The sequence below is a fragment of the Sus scrofa genome, chromosome 14, assembly GCF_000003025.6.
Source record: "Sus scrofa isolate TJ Tabasco breed Duroc chromosome 14, Sscrofa11.1, whole genome shotgun sequence".
Classification (NCBI taxonomy): Eukaryota; Metazoa; Chordata; class Mammalia; order Artiodactyla; family Suidae; genus Sus; species Sus scrofa.
The window spans coordinates 31,920,751-31,946,892 of NC_010456.5; the positions used below are offsets into that span (position 1 = coordinate 31,920,751).

Sequence of the window (26,142 nt, forward strand, 5' to 3'; positions counted from 1 at the left end):
TTCTTTTATCGTATTTTAGAATCCCTAAACAATGTGGTTTTACTTGCTTATGTTTCTGAATTTGAAATATACGGAATTAGACTGTTAGGTGGTATTCTGCAATGTTCTCTTTTCCCTCATCAACACGTTCCTTAGTTAGGCATGCAGGCTAACTTATCCTTTACAAAATGTGTTTTTCTACTATAAATGCGGTTTTCTTTATTTTTTGTCTTTTTAAGGCTGCTCACTCGGTACATGGAGGTTCCCAGGCTAGGGGATGAATCAGAGCTGTAGTCACTGTCCTTCACCATACCCACAGCAATGTGGGATCTGAGCCATGCCTGCGACCTTCACCATAGGTCACAGCAATGCCAGATCCTTAACCCACTGAGCGAGGCCAGGGATCGAACTTGTGTCCTCATGGATACTGGTCAGATTTGTTTCTGCTGAGCCACAATGGGAACTCCAGTCTCCAGTTTTCTGCTATTATAATATTGCTATGAACACTCTTGTACCTATCTCTTGACAAGAGATATGCAAGAGTTTCTCTAGTCTAGGGTATAGACCCAGAAATGGAACTGCTGGTACTGGTTCATATTTAACTTTATTCTGTAATTCAAAATTGTTTTCCAAAGCAGTTGTACCTATTCCAGCAGTATTAAGTATTCTGGTGTAACCCACAATTTCTCTATCAAACTGCTTAATATAACAGAAAGAGCCTCAGAAAAAGAGCTGTGCTGGTCAGTGATTTTCTTGGTTTTGTTGTTAATTATCTCTTGGCTTCTTTAGAGAGGAAAACACATAGGATATCTACTTACCAAGCAAAGGTACTTTGTTTTGCAGCAACTCACAGTAGCTTGTGGTGAGGATTCCAATGGGGTTACTTGGGACAAACCGTCCTTCTTTTACTAACCGTTCACATGTCCGCATTAAAGTCCCTGAGAACTGAGATGGATCAACTCCATAGTCTCTCCATCCTCCTACACCATCTGCAACCCCTTAAAAAAAAAAAAAAGAAAGAAAATTACATTTAAAGAATACTCTTAACCAATGTCTCAGAAAATTTTACCTCTATCTTCCTAGTAATGTTTCTATATATTCGTACATATATTTACCCCAAAACAGAGAATATAAGGTGCTCAGGTTTAAAGTATTATACACTAATACTCCTAAGCCACATTCTCTACTTAGAATTTCATCTTTTGTATACTGATGAATAAACATGTGAGCTACCAGAGTGGCACTGCCCACCAGCCAAGAGTTAAGAGTTCACAAGGATTTTCATTTTTGCACAGACGTATTTGTATTATTAATCTTTGCTATATTTTATAAGAATGAAAATTGATTTTTTAGGAAAGTGTTGATGCTAGTGAGAATACAATTCAGCCAGAACCGGCTATCACTAAGAATTACCAAAAAGCATCATTAAGAATACCAAAAGCAGCAAACTTTTAACTTTAAATATTGGCCAATATACATGTAAGGATAACCTGACCCCCTTGCTGTACAGTGGGAAAATAAAAAAAATAAAAATAAAAATAAATAAAAAAATAATAAAATGAGGAAGTATCTTTAAAATAAATAAATAAATAAATATTGGCCAATAACTGTGAAAGAGACAACAAAGTTAAGACTATATCCCATCCCCTTTCCTTGGGCCTCAGAGACCATCAGTATGCTGTACAGGGTTGCACTATCCAGTATAACAGCCACTACCACGTGTCACTAATGAGCACTAGAAATGTGGCTGATCCGACTCATACTCAATCCAAGTGTTCTAAGTATAAAACACACACTGGATTTTTGAAAACTCAGTGTGGAAAAAAAGGATAAAATACTTCATTAATTTTTATATTGATTACACACTGAACTAATACTTTAGATATAAAGTACTAAAGAGAATACATTATTAAAATTAATGTCACCTGTTTCTTTTTATTTTTTTTTTTATCTGTTAATAGCTTTTTTCCCCTTTCTTTTTTAGGGCTGGACCCACGGTATGTGGAAATTCCCAGGCTAGGAGTCAAACCAGAGCTGCAGCTGCAAGCCTATGCCATAACCACAGCAATTCCAGATCCGAGCCGAGTCTGCTAACTACACCGCAGCTCAATGTTAACACTGAATCCTTAACCCACTGAGCAGGGCCAGAGATTGAACCTGCGTCCTCATGGATACTAGTTGGGTTCATTACCGCTGAGCCACAACAGGAACTACTCTTTTTATATTTTATTTTATTTTATTTTTTGTCTTTTTAGGGCCACAGCCACAGTATATGGAAATTCCCAGGCTAGGGTCAAACTGGAGCTGTAGCCATCGGCCTACACGGCAAGCACAGCAATGTGGGATCTGAGCTGAGTCTGCAATATACACTACAGCTCATGGCAATACCGGATCCTTAACCCACTGAGAGAGGCCAGGGATCGAACCCATGTCTTCATAGATACTAGATGGAATCTTAAAAAAGGACACAATGAACTTCTTTGTAGAACAGATACTGACTCCCAGACTTTGAAAAACTCATGGTTTCCAAAGGAGACAGGTTGGGGGGTAGGGGGAGGCGCTGGGGCTTTGGGATGGAAATGTTATAAAATCTGGTTGTGATGATCATTGTACAACTATAAATGTAACTAAGTAATTAAAAATGCTATTAAAATCAATTTCTGTCTACTGGATTCAAACTGAGAGAACTAAAGTGTCAGATATATACATTATTAAAGTTTTTTTTGTTTGTTTTGTCTTTTTGTCTTTTTCTAGGGCTGCACCTGCGGCATATGGAGGTTCCCAGACTAGGGGTCTAATCCGAGCTGTAGCCACCGGCCTACACCAGAGCCATAGAAACGTGGGATCCGAGCCACATCTTCGACCCACACTACAGCTCACGGCAACGCCGGATCCTTAACCCACTAAGCAAGGCCAGGAATCGAACCCACCACCTCATGGTTCCTAGTCGGATTCATTAACCACTGAGCCACGACAGGAACTCCCATTATTAAAGTTTTAAATGACCATAAATGAGCCTTTCTGGAATGATCTATAAGAAATAATAATAGGGAGCTCCCGTCATGGCTCAGTGGTTAATAAACCCGACTAGTATCCATAAAGACTTGGGTTTGATCCCTGGCCTTGCTCAGTGGGTTAAGGATCCAGCCTTGCTGTGAGCTGTGTGGTCTAGGCCGACAGCTGCAGCTCGTATTTGACCCTTGGCCTGGGAACTTCTATATGCTGTGGGTTTGGCCCTAAAAAGACCAAAAAAAAGAAAAAAAAAAAGAATAACAGTAGTTGTTTTGGAAATAGAGGACTGAAAGTGATCTGTGAAGAAATGAGAGTTTAGCCTTTTATTTCATTCTGTTCTGTATTAAATTTTATTTTTATAATGAGCATGTGTTGATTTTATAAAAAATATTAATTAGGGAATTTATAATTTTTAATTGTTTCTGAGCATGAAACATCCTCCTCACATACACATTTACATTTTTTCTTCCAGTTTTACTGAGATATAATTGACATACAGCACTGTAAAATTTTAAGGTATACAGCATAATGACTTATGAAGTGATAATCACAATAAGTTTAGTGAATATCCATCATCTTATGTAGATAAAAAATTAAAACATTTTTCCTTGTAATGAGAACTCCTAGGATTTGCTCTTAACTACTTTCATATATAACACACAGTAGTGGTAGTCATATTTATCATGCTGTATGTGATATGCCTAGTACTTACCTTATCACTGGATGTTTGTATCTTTTTTTTTTAATTTTTATTTTTTATTTTTGGCTTTTTGCTATTTCTTTGGGCCGCTCCCGCGGCATATGGAGGATCCCAGGCTAGGGGTCGAATCGGAGACGTAGCCGCCAGCCTACGCCAGGGCCACAGCAATGCGAGATCCGAGCCGCGTCTGCAACCTACACCACAGCTCACGGCAACGCCGGATCGTTAACCCACTGAGCAAGGGCAGGGATCGAACCCACAACCTCATGGTTCCTAGTCGGATTCGTTAACCACTGCGCCACGACGGGAACTCCCTATTTTTTTTTTTAATTTTTTTTTTTTTTTTATTTTTGGCTTTTTGCTATTTCTTTGGGCTGTTTGTATCTTTTGATTGCCTTCATCCAATTCCCCCTCCCCTACTCCTGCCTCTGATAACAACAAATCTGATTTCTTTTTCCATGAGTTTGGTTTTGAAATACAATTGACATAAATTTATATTTTTTTGTGATTCAACCTTCACACACACTTTAAAGATCATATTTGATATAAAAGTAGGACAGTGCCTACATATGTATCCCTGAAAAACCGGCTTAACATGAAATGGCCACATGAAACTATTTTTCTGGTGATGGCACTTATCAAACAGAAATGGAACACATCTTGAAAAAAACGAGAGGAAAGAGAATTAGAAGACAGTAAAGAGGGTGGCAAATACCTTATCACTACTGGGGTAGCAATCTTTTCCAATTTTGTCACCAACCAATAGGCAAAATTTCACTTTAGGGCAATCCAAATAAGATGATTAGATAATATAAAGTCTGGGATTTTTTTTCCCAAATAATAGGGAGTAGGGCAGGGGAGTAACAGAATAGATAACAAGACTGGCTATGAACAGATAATTAAAGCTTAATGAGATACATTTATCCCTCTACTTTGATATGTATTTGAAATTTTCCATTATGTAAAGTTTAAGTAGAAATAATGATAAGAAAAAGAAAAAAGATCCTTTTGCCTGCTGTGTGGAGAGCAAAAGCGAAAATGGGAATGAGTCAGGAGACTATCTCAGTAGTGCAGTCATGATATGGTGGCAGTAAAGTCAGACTAGGGGAAAGAGAAGTCTCAGGGATGCCTGAGGTCTACTGCACCAGGAAGAAGTATCACTTCTGTGTGTTTTTCAAGTAGTTGAAAGGATATCTAGAAATTCTTCTGAAAATTTAGGATAGTTTAATAGGAACTTCTTTTGAGGAATTCTTCACCATGGGTAAGATTTTACCACGATATTTTATTTTATTTTTATGGTTGCACCCTCAGCTTATGGAAGTTCCCAGGCCAAGGACTGAATCTGAGCATCAGCTGTGACCTGAGCTGGTGCAGTCAGATTCTTAACCCACCGTGCCACAGTGGGAACTCTTTTACCACAATTTTAAATGCAACAATTTGTGTCTGAACACAAAATGCAATTATAGTCCATGCATCTCCATCTGATGAATCATTCATTCTTTTCAAACCACTGCTTGCTCGAGGAAAGAATTTCTCCTTATCTAGTTTCTGATCAGAGCTACAATTAACTTTAAATACAAACTGGTTTCATCTACAAAAGCCCTTCACAAGAAAACCATTAAAACCTGAGATAATGTTGAGAGTTGATCCTGGCACACACTAAATAATCTGTCAGCATGTTACAGAGTCTGACCTGGCACAGCCCTTCAACATTAATCAGATCTCTCCCAGAATAGAGTGTAACCTTTCAGGCACCTGTTTGCTCCTATATGGGAAAAAGAACCCAGACAAAACTCCATTGGCCAAATCTCTTTAGGGGCAAAAGAGATTCAAAAAGCATATCAACTTTTCAATAAGGCTGTGGGGGAAAAACAGTCTTAGTATACATAATTTACTTACAAAAAACAAGTTATATAACAGGAATAGTTGTATTTGGGATTAGAATCAGGCTAAAACCAGAATAACCTACATCTGAAACCTAGTTTAATTCATATTAGGCAGTTATTTCTACAAGATGAATATTTCCTCTCTTGCATAAGCAAAAGCTTCGATCCAGAGAGAACACCTTTTAAACATGGAACTGATCCAGATATAAAGAGAAATTTCATTCAGAGGAAAGAAAACAACTGTTAAAGGACAGGATACTTCAGATCTTGAAGATAACAAACAGCAAAGGATAAAAATACCCATAAGAGCAAATGAAGGCTCAATGAGCACTAGGAAATAAGAGGCTGAGGGAGACACAGATCACCTCTAAGAAGCTCACCTCCTAATAGGCAACTAGACTGCTCACTCACAGAAGAACTAGAGAAATGGCTCCCATAAATGCTGCTACAGAAGCATCAAGAGCAAGTGGTTAATGCTTATGTGCACTGTGAGAATGGAGCAAGCTTTCACTGAGGAGTGACTTCAGATCTAGCCCTGGAAGGTAAGTCAGATTTCCACAGGCAGGAAAGAAGTAATTAAGGGGAACAACTAGCCACAAGTGGCTATTCAGTTTGAAATGTGGCTAGTTTAGGTTGAGATGTGCTGTTAAATGTAAAATACACTCTGGATTCCAAAAACATAGTACCCCCCCAATTGTAAAATGTCTTAGTTTCATTATGAACATGCGGAAACATTTTAGGTATACTGGGTTAAATAAATATAGTAATTGAAATTAACATCGTCTGTTTTGTTTTACTTTTTAAAATGTGGCTACTAGAATATTTAATTGCATGTATAATTTACAATATATTTTTACTGAAGCGCACTGCAACAGACAATAAAAACTTAAGGTTTCTGGGTGGAAGTGACATAACCCAATTTATATTTTGGAAAATGCAGTGGAGAATGGGTTCAGAGAGGTAAGAGGTCAGCCATTTCTTGCAAGATTTTAGGTTAGAGATAATGAAAAATAGAGTAGACAATCACTGGAAATACAAAGGACAAAAAGACCCCTGGGCTCTATATCAATACATTTTATATCAACAGGTTTCTGGATTTCAGGAATAAGTAGTGATTAGATGATTCCCCAGTTAGGATGGGGGTGAAAAATGCCTTTAAAAAATACTGAAATCTGTCTCAGGTATGTTGAGTTTCAGGTACCAGCAGAGCATTTTTGTGGAAAGTTTCTGTATAAAGTTTGGAACTAAGAGTTTGCAGCTGGGAGGACAATCAGGTCCAGATCTTTGATAAAGGTCCAGAACCAACACCACAGGGTGGACTGGGTGCTCAGAAAGAATAGAACAAAAACTTTAAGGAGTTAAGGGGGCTCTTATCTTAGAAATGAGAATTTCTATCCACAAAGAGCTCATTTGTGAATTGCATCTTGCTCTAGGCATCAAATTATAAACACAGACATAACTGATTAAAGAAAAGCCAAGTAATTCAATTTGGCAGAATGATATAATTTCTTTAGAAGTAAAAAGAAGTGAAGCTGAAAAGGTAGACTGAACTGGAAAGACTTTGAATACCAAGATAGTTTGCACTGAATATAAAAGCTATTTCCTTTAACTCACTGTAATGATCTTATGTCTCCATTAATAACATTCTGTCAGCACATGTCTAGCTTAAGTGTTTCCTTGACCCCAAATCCAATTAAAACCATTATTAGATTAAGATAATGGTTACATATCTGAAATAGCTGAGCAAAAGGCTGAGAGGAAACTGTAAGGCACAGAAAATTCCTTTAGTGGTACCATTTACAACTGGAAATGTTAAGTTTTACAAAATAGAAAACAGCCAACTAGAAAATATTTATGATTTTTATTTAACATTTTTCTTTTGTCTTTTTAGGGCTGAACCCACAGCATATGGAGGTTTCCAGGCTAGGGGTCTAATTGGAGCTGTAGCCACCGGCCTAGGCCTACGCCAGAGCCACAGCAACTCAGGATCCGAGCCGTGTCTGCGACCTACACCACAGCTCACGGCAATGCTGGACCCTTAACCCACTGAATGAATCAAACCCTCAACCTCATGGTTCCTAGTTGGATTCGTTAACCACTGAACCACGATGAGAACTCCTAAGCTTATAATTCTATAGACTGCTTCTCTAAAGTGAAGAGTTAAGAGAGAAGGAGACAGAGTTAATTCTGGTGTATTTCCCATCATTTAAATGTATCTTTTTATAAAAAAGAAAATTCTTTAATAGCCAATTTTCATTTTTCTAATTAACACATTTTTGTTTTTGTCTTAGTTATTATAATCATATAAAAACAAAACTTTGCTGTACTTGAAAAAAATCATTTTGCTTTTTATTAAATTCAGAATTTTACTTAATAGCTTTATCCTAAGCCAAAAGTTCAAGGAAAAAAAGGTTTGATAAATTGAAATTATGGAAGCTTAAAAATTCTCTTTCCAACTTCGACCTAACTGTGTAGTTGCAAAAGGCTCACCTTGAAAAAGATTCTGAACTAAGCCAAACATTAGCCGGAGTTTTGCCAGCATTATCCATTATCAGCCATCAGCATGAGGCTGCCATTCTCCTTAAACTCTTCCTACCATACTCATCTCCAGATTGACATGCACTTAGTTACAAAACACTTTCCAGAAGAAAGTGATGCCTCCCCCCAAAACACTAAATTTCAATATTAAGTATCAATGAAGAGAAACTGGTAATCTGATTTTATCTAAAAATAGCTGACAGAATTTCAAATACTAAGTAGTACCCAAAGATAAGAGAGCTTTATTTCCTGCATCTTTGATTATCTTGAGGCATTTTACAATCAGCCTCATACTCTCTCTAATGAAGCAAGGTGGTTCTACAGGGTTTGTTTTTCCATCAGTGAAACACATCTCCTATCTATTAGGATGGGTACTTGATAGTGAACTGAAACTTCAGAAGGGAAATTGAGAAGGAATTTGGCTGGCTCACAAGAGTGAATAATAAAAGCAGCAGGAGACCCTCTGTACTCAAGGGATTAGGATATCTGGTCTTACACTTTGTGCAGCAAGTGTTCATCAAATGAGGAACTGGTTAGTCAGTGTCTACTGCAGTGCTGCAGCTGGCTTCTGTTCAGATGCTGAGGCTCTTCTCCAAATACTATAATCTAGTGTTCTCAGAGCCAACCTTCTTTGACTAGAGGCATCACAACATGAAGGAGTATAACTAGAGAAAAATGAGATCAGAGTATAAAACTCAATTTCTATCAAAGGTAACAGATTACACTTGTATCAACAACTCTGAAGCCTCAACTATTTGGGCATTAAGAACATTCCCCCTGTGATTCAGAACTGTGAAATGTATCTGCAGATAATTATCCCAAAGGGAACAAAAAGAAGGATTACTGGAAAACTATATTCAGAAATTGATTTATTCAGAAAAGTATAATTTGCTTTGACTAACACTCCTTTCAGTTCTCTAGAGATGAAATTATATAGATTACAGATGTTCTTCCTCCTTCAACAACAAGTGATATATTCCTTTTGCAAGAAGTTTCCCCAAAGCAACCACTCTACATTAGTCACAATGAAACCTGCGTCTTCTGTTTCTCCAGAGACCAAGTCTATGTCAAGAACTCAAGATCTCTAAGCAGAACAGCTAACTCAAGCTGAGGCAAAAAGCTGAAAGGATGGAAGGAAGAAAGGTTAAACTCTGCAGTAAAATGTATGAAAAGGGAACCCACCTATAAGCAAAATTCAAATTCTGCTAAAGAAAAGGTACTATCCAGGACAAAGCAGGGCTTAAGTGGACCATTTTATGTTCTAGAATTCTAAACAAAATAGACATTCCTTTACAGCTTAGTAAACATTACTTAATAATTAATCAAATTAAAATGCACACACACACACATATACACACTTACATCTACTGTCCAGAATGCTTCTTTAATTAGAGACGGTAATTTCCAGACTATTCTGGGCAGCAGAAAAGAGGATTAGGAAGCAACAGTGTGAAGGTAAAGAAACTCAAAGTCAACCTTTTTTTTTTTTTTTTTTTTTTTTTTGTCTTTCTAGGGTCGCACTGGCAACATATGGAGGTTCCCAGGCTAAGGGCTGAATCAGAGTCATAGCCGATAGCCTACACCACAGCCACAGCCACACCAGATCCAAGCCACGTCTTCGACCTACACCACAGCTCACCGAAACAATGGATCCTTAACCCACTGAGCGAGGCCAGGGATCATACCTGTGTCCTCATGAATACTACTCAGATTTGTTTCCGCTGAGCCACGATGGGAACTCTCCTAAATTCAACCTTTTTAGAAGAAAAATGTTCTTCCTCTAACTTTAGTTCTTCTTGTTTAAATACCAAATATTTAATGTGGAAAGATGTGTTTTGGCTTTAATGTGGCTGCGGACCTTGAGTATCTTATAAAGTTGAAGTCACAGATAAAGGTCACTTAACTTCTTCCTGAGCTGCCAGAGTATCTTCATCAAATGCTAAATACTGTTAGCAATGGGAGGAAGCAACAGACACATCATTGAGATGGGGGGGTGTCACACTGTATATCATGAACAGCAGCGACAGGGATTTTAGTGTGTTACAAATTTAAAAGTGTCTACTAAAGCTGAGGCTTCTGTGAACGTAACAGCAATTAAAGTCCAGCTATCTGATGTATGCTTATTTGTATTGGTCCTTTAAGCTAAGAGAAAAGTTTTCTTTCTATTTATAAGACTAGATTTAGAAATCTTTTTTTCTTTGGTTGTGCCCATGGTATGTGGAAGTTCCTGTGCCAGGGATCAAACCCATGCCACAGCAGTGACCCAAGCCACAGCAATGATAACACTGGATACTTAACTCACTGAGCCACCAGAGAACTCCAAGATCTAGAATTCCGGTCTTAAAGGTTAATCTAATATATATAACAATTAAGCCATATATCCCTGACCTAATATCAAATAAGACTCTGTTTTCTTCACCCCTCTAAAAAAACAGGAGCTGGCCTTTACTAAAATATCACCCTTTGGGAGAGGTTGAGTCACATGCAGCCCTGGCACAAATGCTCTTTTTATTTCTCTTTAAAATATCTTTGGGGAGTTCCCGTCGTGGCGCAGTGGTTAACGAATCCGACTAGGAACCATGAGGTTGCGGGTTCGGTCCCTACCCTTGCTCAGTGGGTTAATGATCCGGCGTTGCCGTGAGCTGTGGTGTAGGTTGCAGATGCGGCTCGGATCCCGCGTTGCTGTGGCTCTGGCATAGGCTAGTGGCTACAGCTCTGATTAGACCCCTAGCCTGGGAACCTCCATATGCCGCGGGAGCGGCCCAAAGAAATAGCAAAAAGTCAAAAAAAAAAAAAAAATATATCTTTGGGAGGTAGAACAGCAATTTTTCCTTTTTATTTTCCACACTTCCCCATTTTTTCAGTAATGAATACATGTTACCTCTATGGGAGAGATGACAAAAAACCTATATAAATCCAACTAGAAGTACATTTTATGGTTACATTCAATATTAAAGTTATTCAACACATTTTACTCAACACTTTCTATATGTTAAGACACTGTGGTGAAAGGGGCCAAAGGGATGTACATATAATAAACAATTTCCTAGAGTTCCCGTTGCGGCTTAGTGAGTTAAGGACCCAGTGTTGTCTCTATAAGGATGCAGGTTTGATTCCTGACCTCATATACAGTAGGTTAAGGATCGGGGGGGGGGGGGGGGGGGGGGGGGGGTTGCCGCAAGCGGCAGCAAAGGTTACCCGAGGCTTGGATCAGGTGTGGCTGTGGCTGAGGCACAGGCCTCAGCTGCAGCTCTAATTTGACCCCTGGCCCAGGAACTTCCATATGCTGCAGGTGTAGCCATAAAAAGGAAAAAAAAGGAAAAAAAAAAAAAGATTTTTCTGCCCAGAGGAACCTAAAATCAAATGATTGTGACTGTGGTAGGGGAGGGGGGTTTGGAGAGGTTTAAGATAAATGGCTATTAATAAAACAAAGTAAATATGCACCACGAAAGCCAAAAGCAAGGAAGATCAGATTACATCTAGTTGAAGAAATCAGAACAGTATTCATGGAGGGAGTTCCCGTCATGGCGCAGTGGTTAACGAATCTGACTAGGAATCATGAGGCCGCGGGTTTGGTCCCTGCCCTTGCTCAGTGGGTTAACGATCCGGCGTTGCCGTGAGTTGTGGTGTAGGTCGCAGATGCGGCTTGGATCCCTCGTTGCTGTGGCTCTGGCGTAGGCCAGCGGCTACAGCTCTGACTCAGCCCCTAGCCTGGGAACCTCCATATGCCGCAGAAGCGGCCCAAGAGATAGCAACAACAACAACAAAAGACAAAAAATAAAAAAATAAAATAAATGAATAAATAAAAAGAACAGTATTCATGGAGAAATGTCTGATGTAAGGGGTTGTGGCAGAGGAGGTTGAGAAGAGATGCCTTCGGGGCAGTTCCCTACAATTTTGACTAATACAGATAAAGTACAGGTAATAAAGTTGAGGTTACAGCTCTAAGAGCAGAAAAACCTCATCTCCAGGTAAATGCCTATCACACCCCTGCTAGGAACCTCTCACCAGCAATCAACCCAAGCAATGCACTGCAGAAAAGTCAAGGTATTTAGGAAGTCCCCAAGAAGGAAAGGGCTGGCCTGAGACCACAAAAGTTCCTGTGGTCCACTGACTAGTTCAACAAGGCCACTGAGGCCTTTATTTGCTTTAATGAAGGGACTTTGTCCAATTATTAGCCTAGGAATGGTAATAACTAAATAGTACTGAGACTCAGAAAAAATCCTCTCAGTAAAACAAAGTTTTAAATGATCATTTCTGCCTTAAAACGCTGTGCACAGACAGTGGACAAGGGCACAGGCTTTGGAGTCAGGTCTGGGTTCAAATTCCAGCTCCACGTTTAGGGTGAGGTATACCAAGGGTGTCTTGGGTCACTTTCTGAGCCTCATTATCTTCATCTGTAAATGGGAATAAACTCATGGACATCAGTGCTGGAGTGAGGAATAGGAATAATGGTGTTAAAGAGTGCCCATCACAGTACTCCGCACATAGCCTACATGCAATAAACAAAAGTTATGTCTCTTTTAAAAAGATCAAATAATAGTATAAGAGCAATCAGAAAAAAAAATGCCTTTGATCATCGTAGGCTGCAGCTCTACAAGTACTGGTCCATGATCACAATCAAAAGACAATTCCCAGAGTTCCCATTGTGGCTTAGTGGAAACGAATCTGATGAGTATTCATGAGGACACAGGTTTGATTCCTGGCCTCACTCAAGTGGGTTAAGGATCTGGTGTTGCTGTGGGGTGTGGTATAGGCTGGCAGCTACAGCTGCAATTCACCCCCTAGGCTGGGAACCTCCATATTCTGAGGGTGCGGCCCTGAACACACACACACACAGTCACACACACACACACACACACTTCCCACTCACAAATAATGTTTAAAAGATGAGTGGTCCATTCAGCTTTTCTGGTCATGTATCCACCATCGTTTAATATTCCATTAAACATTTAACAGCAACATTTTCAAGCACTAAGGAACAAATCTGTATTTGTCTCCAAAAAATACACAAAAAATAAAAGATTTGCCTGCACTTGGAATAAATGTATTAGTTTTCTTTTTCCAGAAGTGACCATGAAGTAAACTTATTTAACAAATATCTCGAGTGCCTGCTCCCTACTATGTACTGTGGTTCAGACTCAGAAATTTCTCATTTTAAACAGGGAGTCTTGGAGTTCCCATTATGGCTCAAATAAGAACCCAACATAGTGTCCGTGAGGATGCAGGTTCAATCCCTGGCCTTGCTCAGTGGGTTAAGGATCTGGTGTGGCTGTGGCACAGGCCAGCAGCTGCAAGTCCAATTCTATCCCTAACCTGGGAATTTTCATATGCTAGAGGCATGGCTGTTAAAAAGAAAAATAGTTTTTTTTTTTTAAATAAAAAATAAACAGGAAATCTTATAGTAACTATTAACACATAAATGTTAGTGGGCCTAACCACTTCCTTAAGTCACTATAATAATAGCAGCACCTCAATCATGACTTTCCCATCCCCTTTCTCCCCCTTCATATTGTGACCCTCTTCCCAGCTAATTCTCTTTCACATTGGTAACATCTTTCATCTCCAAGTGCTGGCCTGGTCCCTGGCACACTGTTCTGAAGTCTTACTGCACATTGAGATGACCTGTGGAACCTAAGCCCCACATCCTGAGTCAGTATGCCCAGGGTAGTCCTAGGCCTTCCAGCAAAGTATAAAAAACCCCAACTGGGGAGTTCCCTGGTGGCCTAGTGGCTAAGGATCCAGCACTATCATTGCTGAGCGTGGATTCGATCCCTGGTCTGGGAATTTCCACATGCTGTGGGCATAGCCAAAACAAAAAAACAAAAACAACTAATAAAATTAAATTGAAAATCCAAACTGCACAAGTGATTCTAACAAGACTCACTGCCCTAGCACTCAGGACTCGATAAAGGACATCTGGATGCAAGCATCCTGTGAGCCAGATATTCTGCCTCTGAAATGCCTCATGTATCAAGCAGGCCCCTGTTTTTAATTCCCAGAGTTGATTCTTCTCTTGCATTTCCTAATCTGATTAATGGCAGCCCACCCAACCGCACACTTCTATGCTAGAAATCTTAGAACTTCCAGAAACAAAACCTGAAAATCAACTTCAATTCCTCTTTTTCCTTCACCCTCTTAGACCAACTATCACTAAGTCCTGTTGATTCTATGTCTGCAATGTGTTTGAAGCCCAACTACTTTCCAGTGCCCTAGCTAGTTAAAGCCCATTCTAACTCAGACTATTACAGTAGCTTCCTAACTGATTTTCTGCATTCTGCTCTCCCTCCTATCTTTTTTAAACAAGATTGCTATGTCCATATTACACTTTGAGTCAAATACCCTTCATGTATACACACTTACTTACTTGTATTTACAAGAACATTCTCATGAGGAATATACAAGAAACTGGTAACATCAGTTCATTTTGAGAGAGGAACTTCTGCAGCTAGGAGACAAGGATGAGAGGGAGAATTCACTGTGTGCACCCTTTTGAATTTTGTACCATCTAAATGCGCTAACTTTTTAAAAACAAACAAACCAAGAGTTCCCTGGTGGCACAATGGGTTAAGGATCCCGGGTGTCAAAGCTGTGGCATGGATTTGATTCCACATGCCTCGGGTACGGCCAACAAAACCAAAAACCAACCAACCAAGCTAAACCCAAAACAAGAGCAAAAACATCTTCTATAGCTTTCTACCCAAACCAACAACAACCAAAAACAATACCCAACATGGAAACTGTTTCCTTCAACAATTTGGTCTTAACCTGTTTATAAACATCAATTCTCAACCCCATCTACCCATCCCCATTCTGCTTGCCCAAACTATTCTCTTGTGGCAAAAGAGCTATAGTTTGGGGAGTTTCCTTCTGTGCCTTTACTGATCCCTCAACCTGGAGAGCCTTACCAATCTTCTCACTTGCTTCAATTTAACTGAAAAACCCTTCTCTCAAGGCCTGACTCCATGCTTCCACAATGTCTAATGGGTGTGTATTCTTTTATGCTGTTCCTGTGCATGAGTACCTTCTGTACCAAACTGTGAAACTTCAGGGCTAAAGTCTGTTTTGTTCTTGGTCTTTTCCACAGCATATGTCAGGGACTAATAGGAAGCAACCAGTAAATGTGAATTCAGTCGACTGTACTTTGATAAGTTAGAACACCAACACTCTGGGATACCAACTTTCATCTAAGAACTCCAAAAAGCGAATGAACTCATTATCTCATCCTAGAGTTGCACATGGTGTTATGCCCTGGGTGGGAGCTGGCTACAAGGTGCTTCTCTCACAGTGTCAAAATAAGGCTGGTTGGGGAGTTCCTGTTGTGGCGCAGTGGTTAATGAATCCGACTAGGAACCATGAGGTTGCGAGTTCGGTCCCTGCCCTTGCTCAGTGGGTTAACGATCCGGCGTTGCCGTGAGCTGTGGTGTAGGTTGCAGACGCGGCTCAGATCTCGAGTTGCTGTGGCTCTGGCTAGGCCGGTGGCTACAGCTCTGATTCGATCCCTAGCCTGGGAACCTCCATATGCCGAGGAAGCGGCCCAAGAAAGAGCAACAACAACAACAACAAAAGACAAAAAAGACCAAAAAAAAAAAAAAAAATAAGGCTGGTTGGAAAGAGCTTCAAAAAGGAGTCTTGCAAATGACACAGCTCACAGCTTTTTATTATTTATTTAGCCACCAACTGGCTGTAGGACACTATCTAAATCACTTCTCTAACTTTAGTTTTATCATTTGTGAAATAAAGAGCAGGATGACAAATTCGAGAATTTATCCAAGATCTAAGATTTTTCTAAGATCTAAGAATTCTGGGATTCTAAGTCACACTGAAGAATAGCATTTTATTTTATTTTTTTCTTTTTAGGGCTGCACCCATGGCATATGGAAGTTCCCAGGCTAGGGGTTGAATCGGAGCTGTAGCCGCCGGCCTACACCACAGCAACACCAGATCCTTAACCCACTGAGCGAGGCCAAGGATCAAACCTGCATCCTCATGAATACTAGTTGGATTCATTTCTGCTGCGCCACAACAGGAACTCCCGAGAAAAGCATTTTAGAAACTCTTTATAAAAAAGTAAAACTTAACAGACACAGCTATACTTTATTTTTCACATACAATATTACATTTACTGCATAAACTAATTTTGAAGCAAAGGCTCCACTTCTCAATTTATCCTTTCCCCTTATTATCCAACCTCACGTGTGTTTTCAGGGAAGTTTCAATAATGATCCAGAGAGTAGAAACACTGCCCATGTCCTTTTACTTCAGTTTTAACAAAGGGACTAGAATGTTGGAGAATTCTTTTCTCCTTTAAGCCACTGACAAAAAGGCGGGCCAATCATTTTTCAATTTGAAATTCTGATAAAAGAATAAAAGACAGTTATAGGTTAATGGCTTCACTGAATTTGGATGATCTATAAATGAATTAATATGTTTAGAATTCTACACATATAGAACACACTAATGTGCTTCAAGACCACTGATTGTTTAGTGAATTCAGTATACATGAACAAGAAAAACAATAAGATTAACGTCGCCACTCAAGAGCTATGAGAAGTAGATTTTTTAAAACAACGCATTCACACTTCCTCATTTCACAGAAACACCGATGACTCTATTACCAATTAGTGTTCAACGTAGAGGCCATGAACAGTTTCCCAGCTCTTATGTAAATAGCTCAAATCTACTTTCTTATCCAAAACTGCTATCCAAACATGGATGTAAAAACAAAAACACTTTTTGTTTGCCTCATTCAGCACAGCTAACCTTTTACATCTACCTCAAAGGACAGTACAACTAATTCTGATAAGTCAAAAAACCTGCTGGATGATGACATCCTTGAAAGATCAAAATGTACAGTCAAGGCAGTACAAAAAGAAGTTCCATCTTCAAAACAGTCTGAAAATGAGAAAAAGAAAAATCAGTGCAAAAATGTGTTGGAATTGACTTGAGTCAAAATAGTACTCGGTCCCTCAACAGAAAGCTCTCTTGGTAGTAAGTCACTTTTGTAGTCTCTGGCAAAGTTTCTACAGTAATTTTGTAGTCCTTGGGAATCATACCAACAATTTAATCAATTCTAGAACTATTCACCACCTACAAATTAATGCACCTCAGAAACAACCGTTTAAGAACTAGTAAATTTATAAATGTTAAATGTGAGACTCAAGATCAACAATAAGCTGCTAATAAGAACAATTTCATTGCAAATAGAAAAACACAAATGAATACAACCTTTCTTAAGGAACCTAAGCTAATATTTAAATCAGAGCTCTTTCAAAAGTTCACAGCTTTTTTTTTTTTTTTTTTTTAAATCTTTTTTTTTTGCTATTTCTTTGGGTGGCTCCCACGGCATATGGAGGTTCCCAGGCTAGGGGTCCAATCGGAGACGTAGCCGCCAGCCTACGCCAGGGCCACAGCAACGCTGGATCCGAGCCGCGTCTGCAACCTACACCACAGCTCACGGCAACGCCGGATCGTTAACCCACTGAGCAAGGGCAGGGACCGAACCCGCAACCTCATGGTTCCTAGTCGGATTCGTTAACCGCTGCGCCACGATAGGAACTCCAGTTCACAGCTTTTGATTCAGGAACTCTTCTTCCAGAAATTTATCCTAAGGAAATATTCAGATGTAGAGATATGCACTCTAGTGTTACTTGTAATAGAAAATTGGAAATAATCTAAATAACCAAAAATAGAGGACTGTGTGGACTATACACACAGTAAAATATGATAGTTACGCTTATTAGTGTAGAAATATGCTCAACTGACATTAAATAACAATAATATTACAAAGCAGAATACACATTAACTCAATTTTATTTACTAATATACATACTTACAATTATATACATTAAGGCTGGAGGAAGCCATACTGATTACAGCTGAGTTATGAGTTACTGGTATTTTTACTGTGCTTTTGTGAGCATGCGTTACTTGTAAAAGCACAAAACAGAACCATTTATTTAAAAGCATGAGATGCACAAGAGAAAACCTAGGTTCCAGTCTCAGCTTTGATACTAGCCGTCCTAACCTTACTGATGAGTCAACTTTATAGATGAGGAAACAGACACAGACTAAGTGGAGATAAGAGCAACTATTTCATAGTTAAAAGATCAAGATAAAACATAAAAATATTTTGTAAAATCTAAAGCACTATATAAAGACTGGTAGATGAATCATATTTTATGTCCAATATTGAATAAATGCTTAGGAGAAAATAAAGTATTTTCACTCTTTAAAAAAAGCTTCTGCTCCCTCACTTTCACCTCATCCACCCAAAATTCTGTTTGGGATCCCATTCAAAATTATTTAATATCTTTTCTTCTTTAAAATCTTAAACTAAACCGAAAGCTTTGTGTCACTTGCCAACTCAAGTTTAAATGAGTAAGTGTGTGTTTTTAGCCCAATGCCTTCTGCAGTGGGTCAGCTTTTGCAAAAAAGTCTTGATGTATGATGTGAGTCTGTGAACTGTGTGAATTGTTTAATAAGAGGAAACAAATGATATTAGATTTCAGGAGGATAGAACACTATCAGATTTTAAAAATACCTGACAACTCTCAAACAAGATAGATCACTGAATTTTATCACTAATGACAGATCTAGGTGAGCAGTTCTTAAAATGAGACCAAAAGTTAACACTATTGAAAGGCAAACTCACAAGGCATGTCATTTCTGAACTGACTAGAAAAGTAAAATTTCTTGAGTTCCCTGGTGGCCTAGTGGTTAAGGGTCCTGTGTTGTCACTGCTCTGGCTCTGGTTCAATCCCTGGCCTAGGAACTTCCATATGCCGTGGGCTTACCACCTACTCCCCCCAAAAAGGTAAAATTTCTTCAGAAAAAAAATACTGTCAACCTACTTTTCCAAAGCATTTCCCTGAAAATTGTGACCCTAAAACCCCACATAAGGCCTCTCTAAAAGACACAGGGACCTATATAAAACAAATTTGACATTTAGTTTGAATTTGACATAGCATTTATTCAAAGGACACAACTGTAGGTCAAACACTCTGACCTGGTATAGTGCTTCTTGAGTCACACACTAGTACAAACTCTATTTGGATACTGTTGCAACCATTCAGGTTAAGTATTGCCCAGTTTCAGAAAGCAGTGCTAAAGTTCAGGAACAGCTTCCTCCAATCCAGGTTCCCCCAACTCCCTTTACTTCCCCCCACAGCTGCCCCCATTCCAGCACAACCAGCTAACATATGCATCCCACTTTCTGCTACAATTTAAAACTTTTTAACAAAAGTATATTTTCTAAAAAGTATAAAGTCATTCTTTTAAAATCCAATTACTTGCGTTATTAAAAAAAAATGATTCATTTGGATCCCTTTAAGGAAATTATTAACAAATTGAGAGAGAAGCTAGAAGTTAGGAAAATTTATAACTAAGCTTGAGAATTCTAAATTAAAGACTGAACAGAGGAAAAGTAGTTCTGACAAATGAGGAAATGACTTTAAAAACAATGTGCTTTACAAGAACCTTATGAACAGTAAATATATCTATATAGCAAAGTAAGAAAAATATCAGGGAGGAGTTTAAGAAACAAACAGCAAAATTCCTCTATCAACCCTGGAATCTATTATAGAATGCCAGAATGCTCAGAAAAGTCATAGAACAAGTCATCAGTGGCTTTTTTTTTTTTTTTTTTTTTGGTCGTCAATAGCTTCTTAAACTCTGCTGTTTATGAGTCCTAGAAGGCTCTTTTCCAAACTCACAACTTTCACTCTCCCTTAAAATTCCACAAATTTCTCTTGAGAGCATAGATTATTATCAAATCTAGCATATTTAAAGTACTGATTGATCTTAGAACTTACATATCTGATTGCTGACATTTAGAAAATATTTCCCGTCTACTGAATTTTCTTCTATTTTACATTAGAACCATACAAAACATATTAAAAACAATTACATTGTTCATAAAGTTGGAGTTACAGTATGACCCAACAATTCCTCTTCTAGTTATACACCCAAGAGACTGGAAAACACAAAAGCTTATACATAAATGTGTCATAGCAGCACTATTCACAACAACCAAAAAGTAGAAACAATCTAACATCCATTAATAGATGAAGGAATTTTTGTAAATGTGGGAGTTCTCTTGTGGCTCAACGGGTTAAGGATCTAGTGATGTCACTGAAGCACCTTGGGTCCCTGGCCCAAGAACTTCCACATGCTGTAGGTGTGGCCAAAAATAAAAAATAAAATGAAATGTGGCATAACCATACAATGGAATATTGTTCAACCATAAAAAGGAATGAAGTACTGATACATGCAACAATGTGAGTAAATCTTGAAAATCTTACACTAAGTGAAAAAAGTCAGACACAAAAGAACACATGTTAACATGACTCCATTTATATGAAATGTCCAGAATAGACACAATCTGTACAGTCTTTTTTTTTTTTTTTTTTTTTTTTAGGGCAGCACCTGCAGCATATGAAAGTTCCCACCGTAAGGATCAAATAGGAACTGCAGTTGCCAGCCTACACCACAGCAGCCACAGCAATGCAGGATGCCAGTCGCATCTTTGACCTACGCTGCAGCTTGCAGTAACACCTGATCCTCAACTCACTGAGAGAGGCCAGGGGATCGAACCTGTATCTTCAAGGATACTAATCAGGTTCTTAACTTGCTGAGCCACTACGAGAACTCATGTATATTCAAAATCTTAATGTTGCCAGGGATTGAGGGAGGGACACTGGGAAGTGTAGCTTAACTGGCAGGGGTTTTCTTTTGGGGCAACAAATATATTCTGGAACTAGTTAGTGGTGGTGGTTTCACATACTTGTGAATGTTGTGCCACTGATTTTTTCACTTTAAAAGGTGAATGTTATGGCAGATGAATTTTGTATCTCAATTTCTAAAAATCCAGTCAGGGTCATGTCTGCTTTCAACAGGTAGATCAGGCTGAATTTTGACTTTCAGAATATTATGACTAAATAATAATGACACTGGTTTCCTAACACAGCTTGAAATCTAGTTGAGGGAAATCTGAAAGAGGGCTTCTTGAAAGGTTGCAATTTAGTGCACATACACACTCTCCCAGATGACTAGTACTTTGTTAAAAGGATAACTCACTTTCAGATACAGAGGTTCTACCAAATATATTAAAATTATCATGCTATTGGAAAACATCAAATTCTACCTAGTTTATTCACTTCCTAAATAAAATTTTCATCTCTATATTGTTTGCATAATCCCTATAGTTTAAGGCAACTATGTTTAAGACTGGCATAATTCACAAAAACACCTCAAATTCATGGGCAAAATAAAAATCACATCTAAAGGCTAGACCATAAAATTGTTTTTATTTTTTTTAGGGTTTCAAGTTAAATCAAGCTTAAATAAACATCATGCAGTTTTATAAGAATTACTTTACAACTCAATATTCAGAGGTCAGAGTTTACATGGCATACACCATGCTTTCTTTTTTTAAAAGAAGTGGTTTCAATAAACTGTAGTTTAGTATGCAGAGGCATTTTTGTTGCATTTTAATTATGAGTCATAGAGTGAATAAAGAAGTTGTGTACACACACACTCACTGTCTCTCTTAGGTGGAGAAAAGCATTTAGCAGTACCAGAGAATGCTTTAACAGTACCATAGACAGTCTGGTTTTGAATTCACCTATCTTCTTAACTAGTGGTGTAAAGGAAAGAGGCCTGGAATGGGGAGACTTGGTGGTACCTCTAATTCTGGCATTAACTAAGCCATTTGCTAACCTTAGCAAAGTCATTTGATCCTCTGTAGGCCTATTTTCTCTTTAGTAAAATAAAAGAACTGGATTCCAAGGTTTCTAAGTCTTACTACTCTCAACAGTTCTAAGAATTCTATTGTTAAGTAGCTTAGGGCTGTGGGAGGCCCAGCAATTACACACTAGGCAGCTCTCATATTTTTGTGTACTTGGGCACCCATGCCATACAGAGTAATAAGAGAACTCAGTATTAGTCACAGGGAAGAAGGAAAAAGGAAAGCGCACACAGCTCCTGGTGGTACTGATTTACTCCCATTAGACCTAATAAAGAAAAAGCACCTTCGCCAATTTTCCAGGAGATAGGAGTGGTTCTTATGTCTCACCACACCCACCATAGTTGGTTTTTCCTAAAAGAAGTCCAGTGGGACTCTACAAAAATGTTGTAAAGCACCAAGTACTTTTAGTCACTGCATGACTAATAGGACAGATCAATTATAAACTAAAGAAATAAAATAGCTTTCTCTTTCTAATACAAAAAGAAAGAAAAAGTTCTCATTCCAAACAGACGAGTCCTAGATGACCACAGTGAGTTGCACAGATACTCAGCAATAAACACAGTGTCAACCTAAACAGAACAAATTATCTATGAACTAGAAGGTTCAAAGCACTGAATGTTATTCAACATAGCCTTTTAATGCAATTTAGTTTACAACTCCAACTTCCAGTAAAAAGCAGTATTAAAGACTCACCAAAGTCTCATCATCACCTTTTTCACAGAAAGAGATAATCAGACCTGCCTGTGATGGGATGGTTGTCAATAAAACAGAAGTCACCATCACAAAGATGGGTTTGTAGAAACCAAAGATCAAATAAGGCCAACTCAGAAGCTGTTTCAGGTGGCTCCTAAGACAGCTTTCTGGAAGAACTCCTCTAAAACAGGACAGTTCTAGAGAACTTTTGTTCCCCGATTTTCATTCAACACACAAACACACGCACACTCTTAAAACGGCTCTTTGTCAAATACGGCCAAAGCCCTAGGTCCCGTAAGCAACCATCTGTCTGGTTTTGCCTACCAACATTCCTTTGAAGAGGGGTATAGAACTGTGGTTCTTTATCTGGTACCCTGCATGGATCTCTATGTGGCATATGGATGTGGCCAGTGAAGTCGGCAAAGGCCTATGCAAAATTTTGTCTGTTATGTGCATTTTTCTGGGAGGCGAGAACCTGTGGGCAGTGAAACAAGAGGCTGTGAACCAAGGTAAGTTAAGAACCACTGTTTTATGGAGTTCCCGTCGTGGTGCAGTGGTTAATGAATCTGACCAGGAACCATGAGGTTGCAGGTTCGATCCCTAGCCTTGGTCAGTGGGTTATGGATCTGGCGTTGTTGTGAGCTGTGGTATAGGTCGCAGACGCGGCTCAGATCCAGCGTTGCTGTGGCTCTGGTGTAGGCCAGTGGCTACAGCTCGGATTAGACCCCTAGCCTGGGAACCTCCATGTGCCTCGGGAAACAGCCCTAGAAAAGGCAAAAAGACACACACACACACACACAAAACAAAAACCCACTGTTTTAGATATGAAATACAAGGTATCTACTGAAGGTGCCCATGTGAATAAGATAGGAAATAATATCTGTTATTTGAGGTGGAAAACAACAAAGGATGCTGGCTTTTCAAAACAAACAAAAAAATATGATCTGATGGTCAGAAGTTCTTAAGGGTCAGGTAGTTCATTCCCTTCATCCTCTAGTCTAGATGAGGAAAATGAGCTGAGAGGTTCTTGTCCAGAATCACAGAGCGACAAAGCTGAACACCAAACCAGGCTGGGTTTCGGCCAGAATGATATGTTTACATTTTTTTCAGAATGGGTTTGACCAAAATTTCTCATATCCTTATGAATACCCCACTCCATTAAGGAGGTAGCTTTCAAAAATTTTAAATTAACCTTCAGCATAGGAAACTGACACATTAAAATACCCCTCATATCATCAATCAAATCACAAATCTTTCCCATAAGCTGACACATAGCAGATTTATAACTGGGAACCTTAGTGGCACAGTATCTCCCATCCTGTTGCACTATAACTACAAATTGAAAAAGCAGCACAAGTCACAAATTTCTAACTGTGAAGTGCTTCTAATTGTAATGAAAAAAAGACAGCAACAGACAGTCCTTTAAAAAAGAAAGCAAGTCAGGGTCAAGATGACTTCAGAGTAAATTTGTGGGACTTCAATTTGCAAGCTCCCTTCTAAAGAGCCTAAAGTGTTGCCTAAACACTAAATGATTTTTTCAACCCAGGTAATGGAATCTCTCAAATTAAACTGAGAACAACTTTTCTAGTTCCATGTTCACAAATGCTACATGACTAGAAGCAGAGATAACAGGTGGTTATTCCAAGATCAAATTAAAAAATAATTATTGTTGTAAAGTTACAAGACCATTTGTTCCAATGCCAAACTTTGCCTCAGCAAATGAAAGTCAAAGTAATGAAAAAGCTCAAGCTCACCTGAAAAGTGAAACCAAAGTGACATCTGAACCTAAGTACAATGACAGTATGTCCTTCAATTTCAAAAGAAATGCTTTATTAAAAGAGTTTTAAAGGCATAGGATTCTATGGCCTATACATTGTCTCCAAAGATATATATGACCGTAAAGTTTCTGCCTGCTTAACTGTATTTAGCCATTGCTGCAGGCTCAACCGTAGGCTCCCACCCCCTAAGATGTAACTGGAATAGGCCGTCGGAAGCACCTGTAACCTGCTTTAACCCAATTCTCAAGGCTTTCTGGTTTGACAATTCTATTTTGGGTCAAGGAGACTCTCCTCCACCTCAAGTGACCTTAACGGGACAAGATCAGTTTGGAAGAATGCACTGCGAGTGATTTTTCACCAGGCCAGAGGCCTCCACTGCGAGTCTCGAGTCTCGGACAAGGATGTAGATCTGATCTCGATCGAGGCGACGCAGGAATGCGGCTGGGCTGTCTGGGGCTCACGACAGTCAGCCTGCTCGGGATCCCGCTGCCTGTGGCCGGTCTGTGGCGTCAGGTGCGCCAAGAAGCAGGGATCCCCGGGGCACGCAGAGCAAGGAGGGAGGGGGGAGGGAACTAGAGCCAGGTTCGGAGCCTGCAGGTGTCGCCGAGGGAGGGGACGAGGTCGTCTGGGGCTGGCATTGCCAAGTGACTAACAGTGCTGTTACGGACTCGGACAAACTGGTCACATTCTCAAGCTGTGTGACCTTGAGCAAGCGGCTCGTCCGCTCTGCGGCTCAGTTTCCTCGTCTCAAAAATGGGGGTTGTTCAAGCGGAAAACACACCTTGGAGCGCTTGGCACGGCGCCTGGCACATAGTAAGCGCTCCGTACAAATGAGCTACTACTGGCTCTCGGGCTCCTCTTACTGCCCGGAGGAGCCGGGAAAGCCCCGAGCAGGGGAGTCCCCAGGAGGCGGATCCGGGGCTGGGGCGGGGGTACTCAGGTCGGGCACTCACCGAGCACATCTGCAGAACGGTGCCGGGCTACGAAGCACGCATCGTCCCCATAGCACGCGCCCTTCTTGAGGAGGCCCTTACGGAAGTCCTTGCCGAAGCCGCAGCCGGCCGTCACCAGCCCGTAATCGCCGCCGCCACTGCCACTGCCGCCGCCGGCCCTGGGATCGGTCTGCGAGAGGCCGCCGAGCACGGCGCGGGCCACCAGTCGCCCGTACGAGAGGACCGAGAACATCGCCGCCGCCGCCCCCCCGAGGAGGCGGGGGGCCGGGGGAGCAGGAGGACGCGGAGGCCCAGAGCCGGCTCTCTCCTCAGCCGCAGCTCCGCCGCCGCCGGGACGCTCCTCAGGACAGCGCGCAGTTGCCGCCGCCGCCCCTACCCGCCGCGCGGGGCCTCGCACACGCTCCGCCCCGCGCACCGAAGCCAGAGCGAGGTCAGAACCGGCGGGTCCTCCGCCTCAGCCCAACTGGTGTCCCGGCTGCAGCCACCGCTGCCGCCGCCATCTTCCGCTCCACTAGCGTGTTCCGGGCCGCGCCGGTAGCACCGCCCCCTTTATGGCCACGCCTCTATCCCCGCCCACAACGCACGGCTCAGTCCCAAGCCCCGCCTCCTTGGCTCAGTGCCCTGTGCAGGCACAGAGGTCGAGCTTGCGCAGAGTGTGTGGAAACAATGTCTCCTGGGAGTTGTAGTCCGAAAGGTTTAGTCGCTTTTTACTTCCCTGCCTAGCTCCGAGAGTTCAAGGATTCCTCAGACGCGCGACCCAAGTTAAAAGTATCGAGAATTACAGGTGGGCTGTTTGAAAAACTTCACCCCATATTTTAAAGACTATTGTTTTAAATAGAACCACTATTCCTTTAAA

General features: G+C 40.3%; 1 protein-coding gene across 1 annotated transcript in view; it reads right to left on the reverse strand.

Moving 5' to 3' along the window:
- PPTC7 (PTC7 protein phosphatase homolog) overlaps window positions 1–25,805 on the reverse strand; it is a 41,177-nt gene extending 15,372 nt beyond the window's left edge. The window contains exons 1-2 of the mRNA XM_003132884.4: window positions 25,287–25,805; window positions 798–977 (exon numbers count right to left, since the gene is read on the reverse strand). Of these exons, the coding sequence (XP_003132932.2) occupies window positions 798–977; window positions 25,287–25,518 (412 nt within the window). The 5' untranslated portion in view covers window positions 25,519–25,805. The remainder of the gene's footprint in view (window positions 1–797; window positions 978–25,286) is intronic.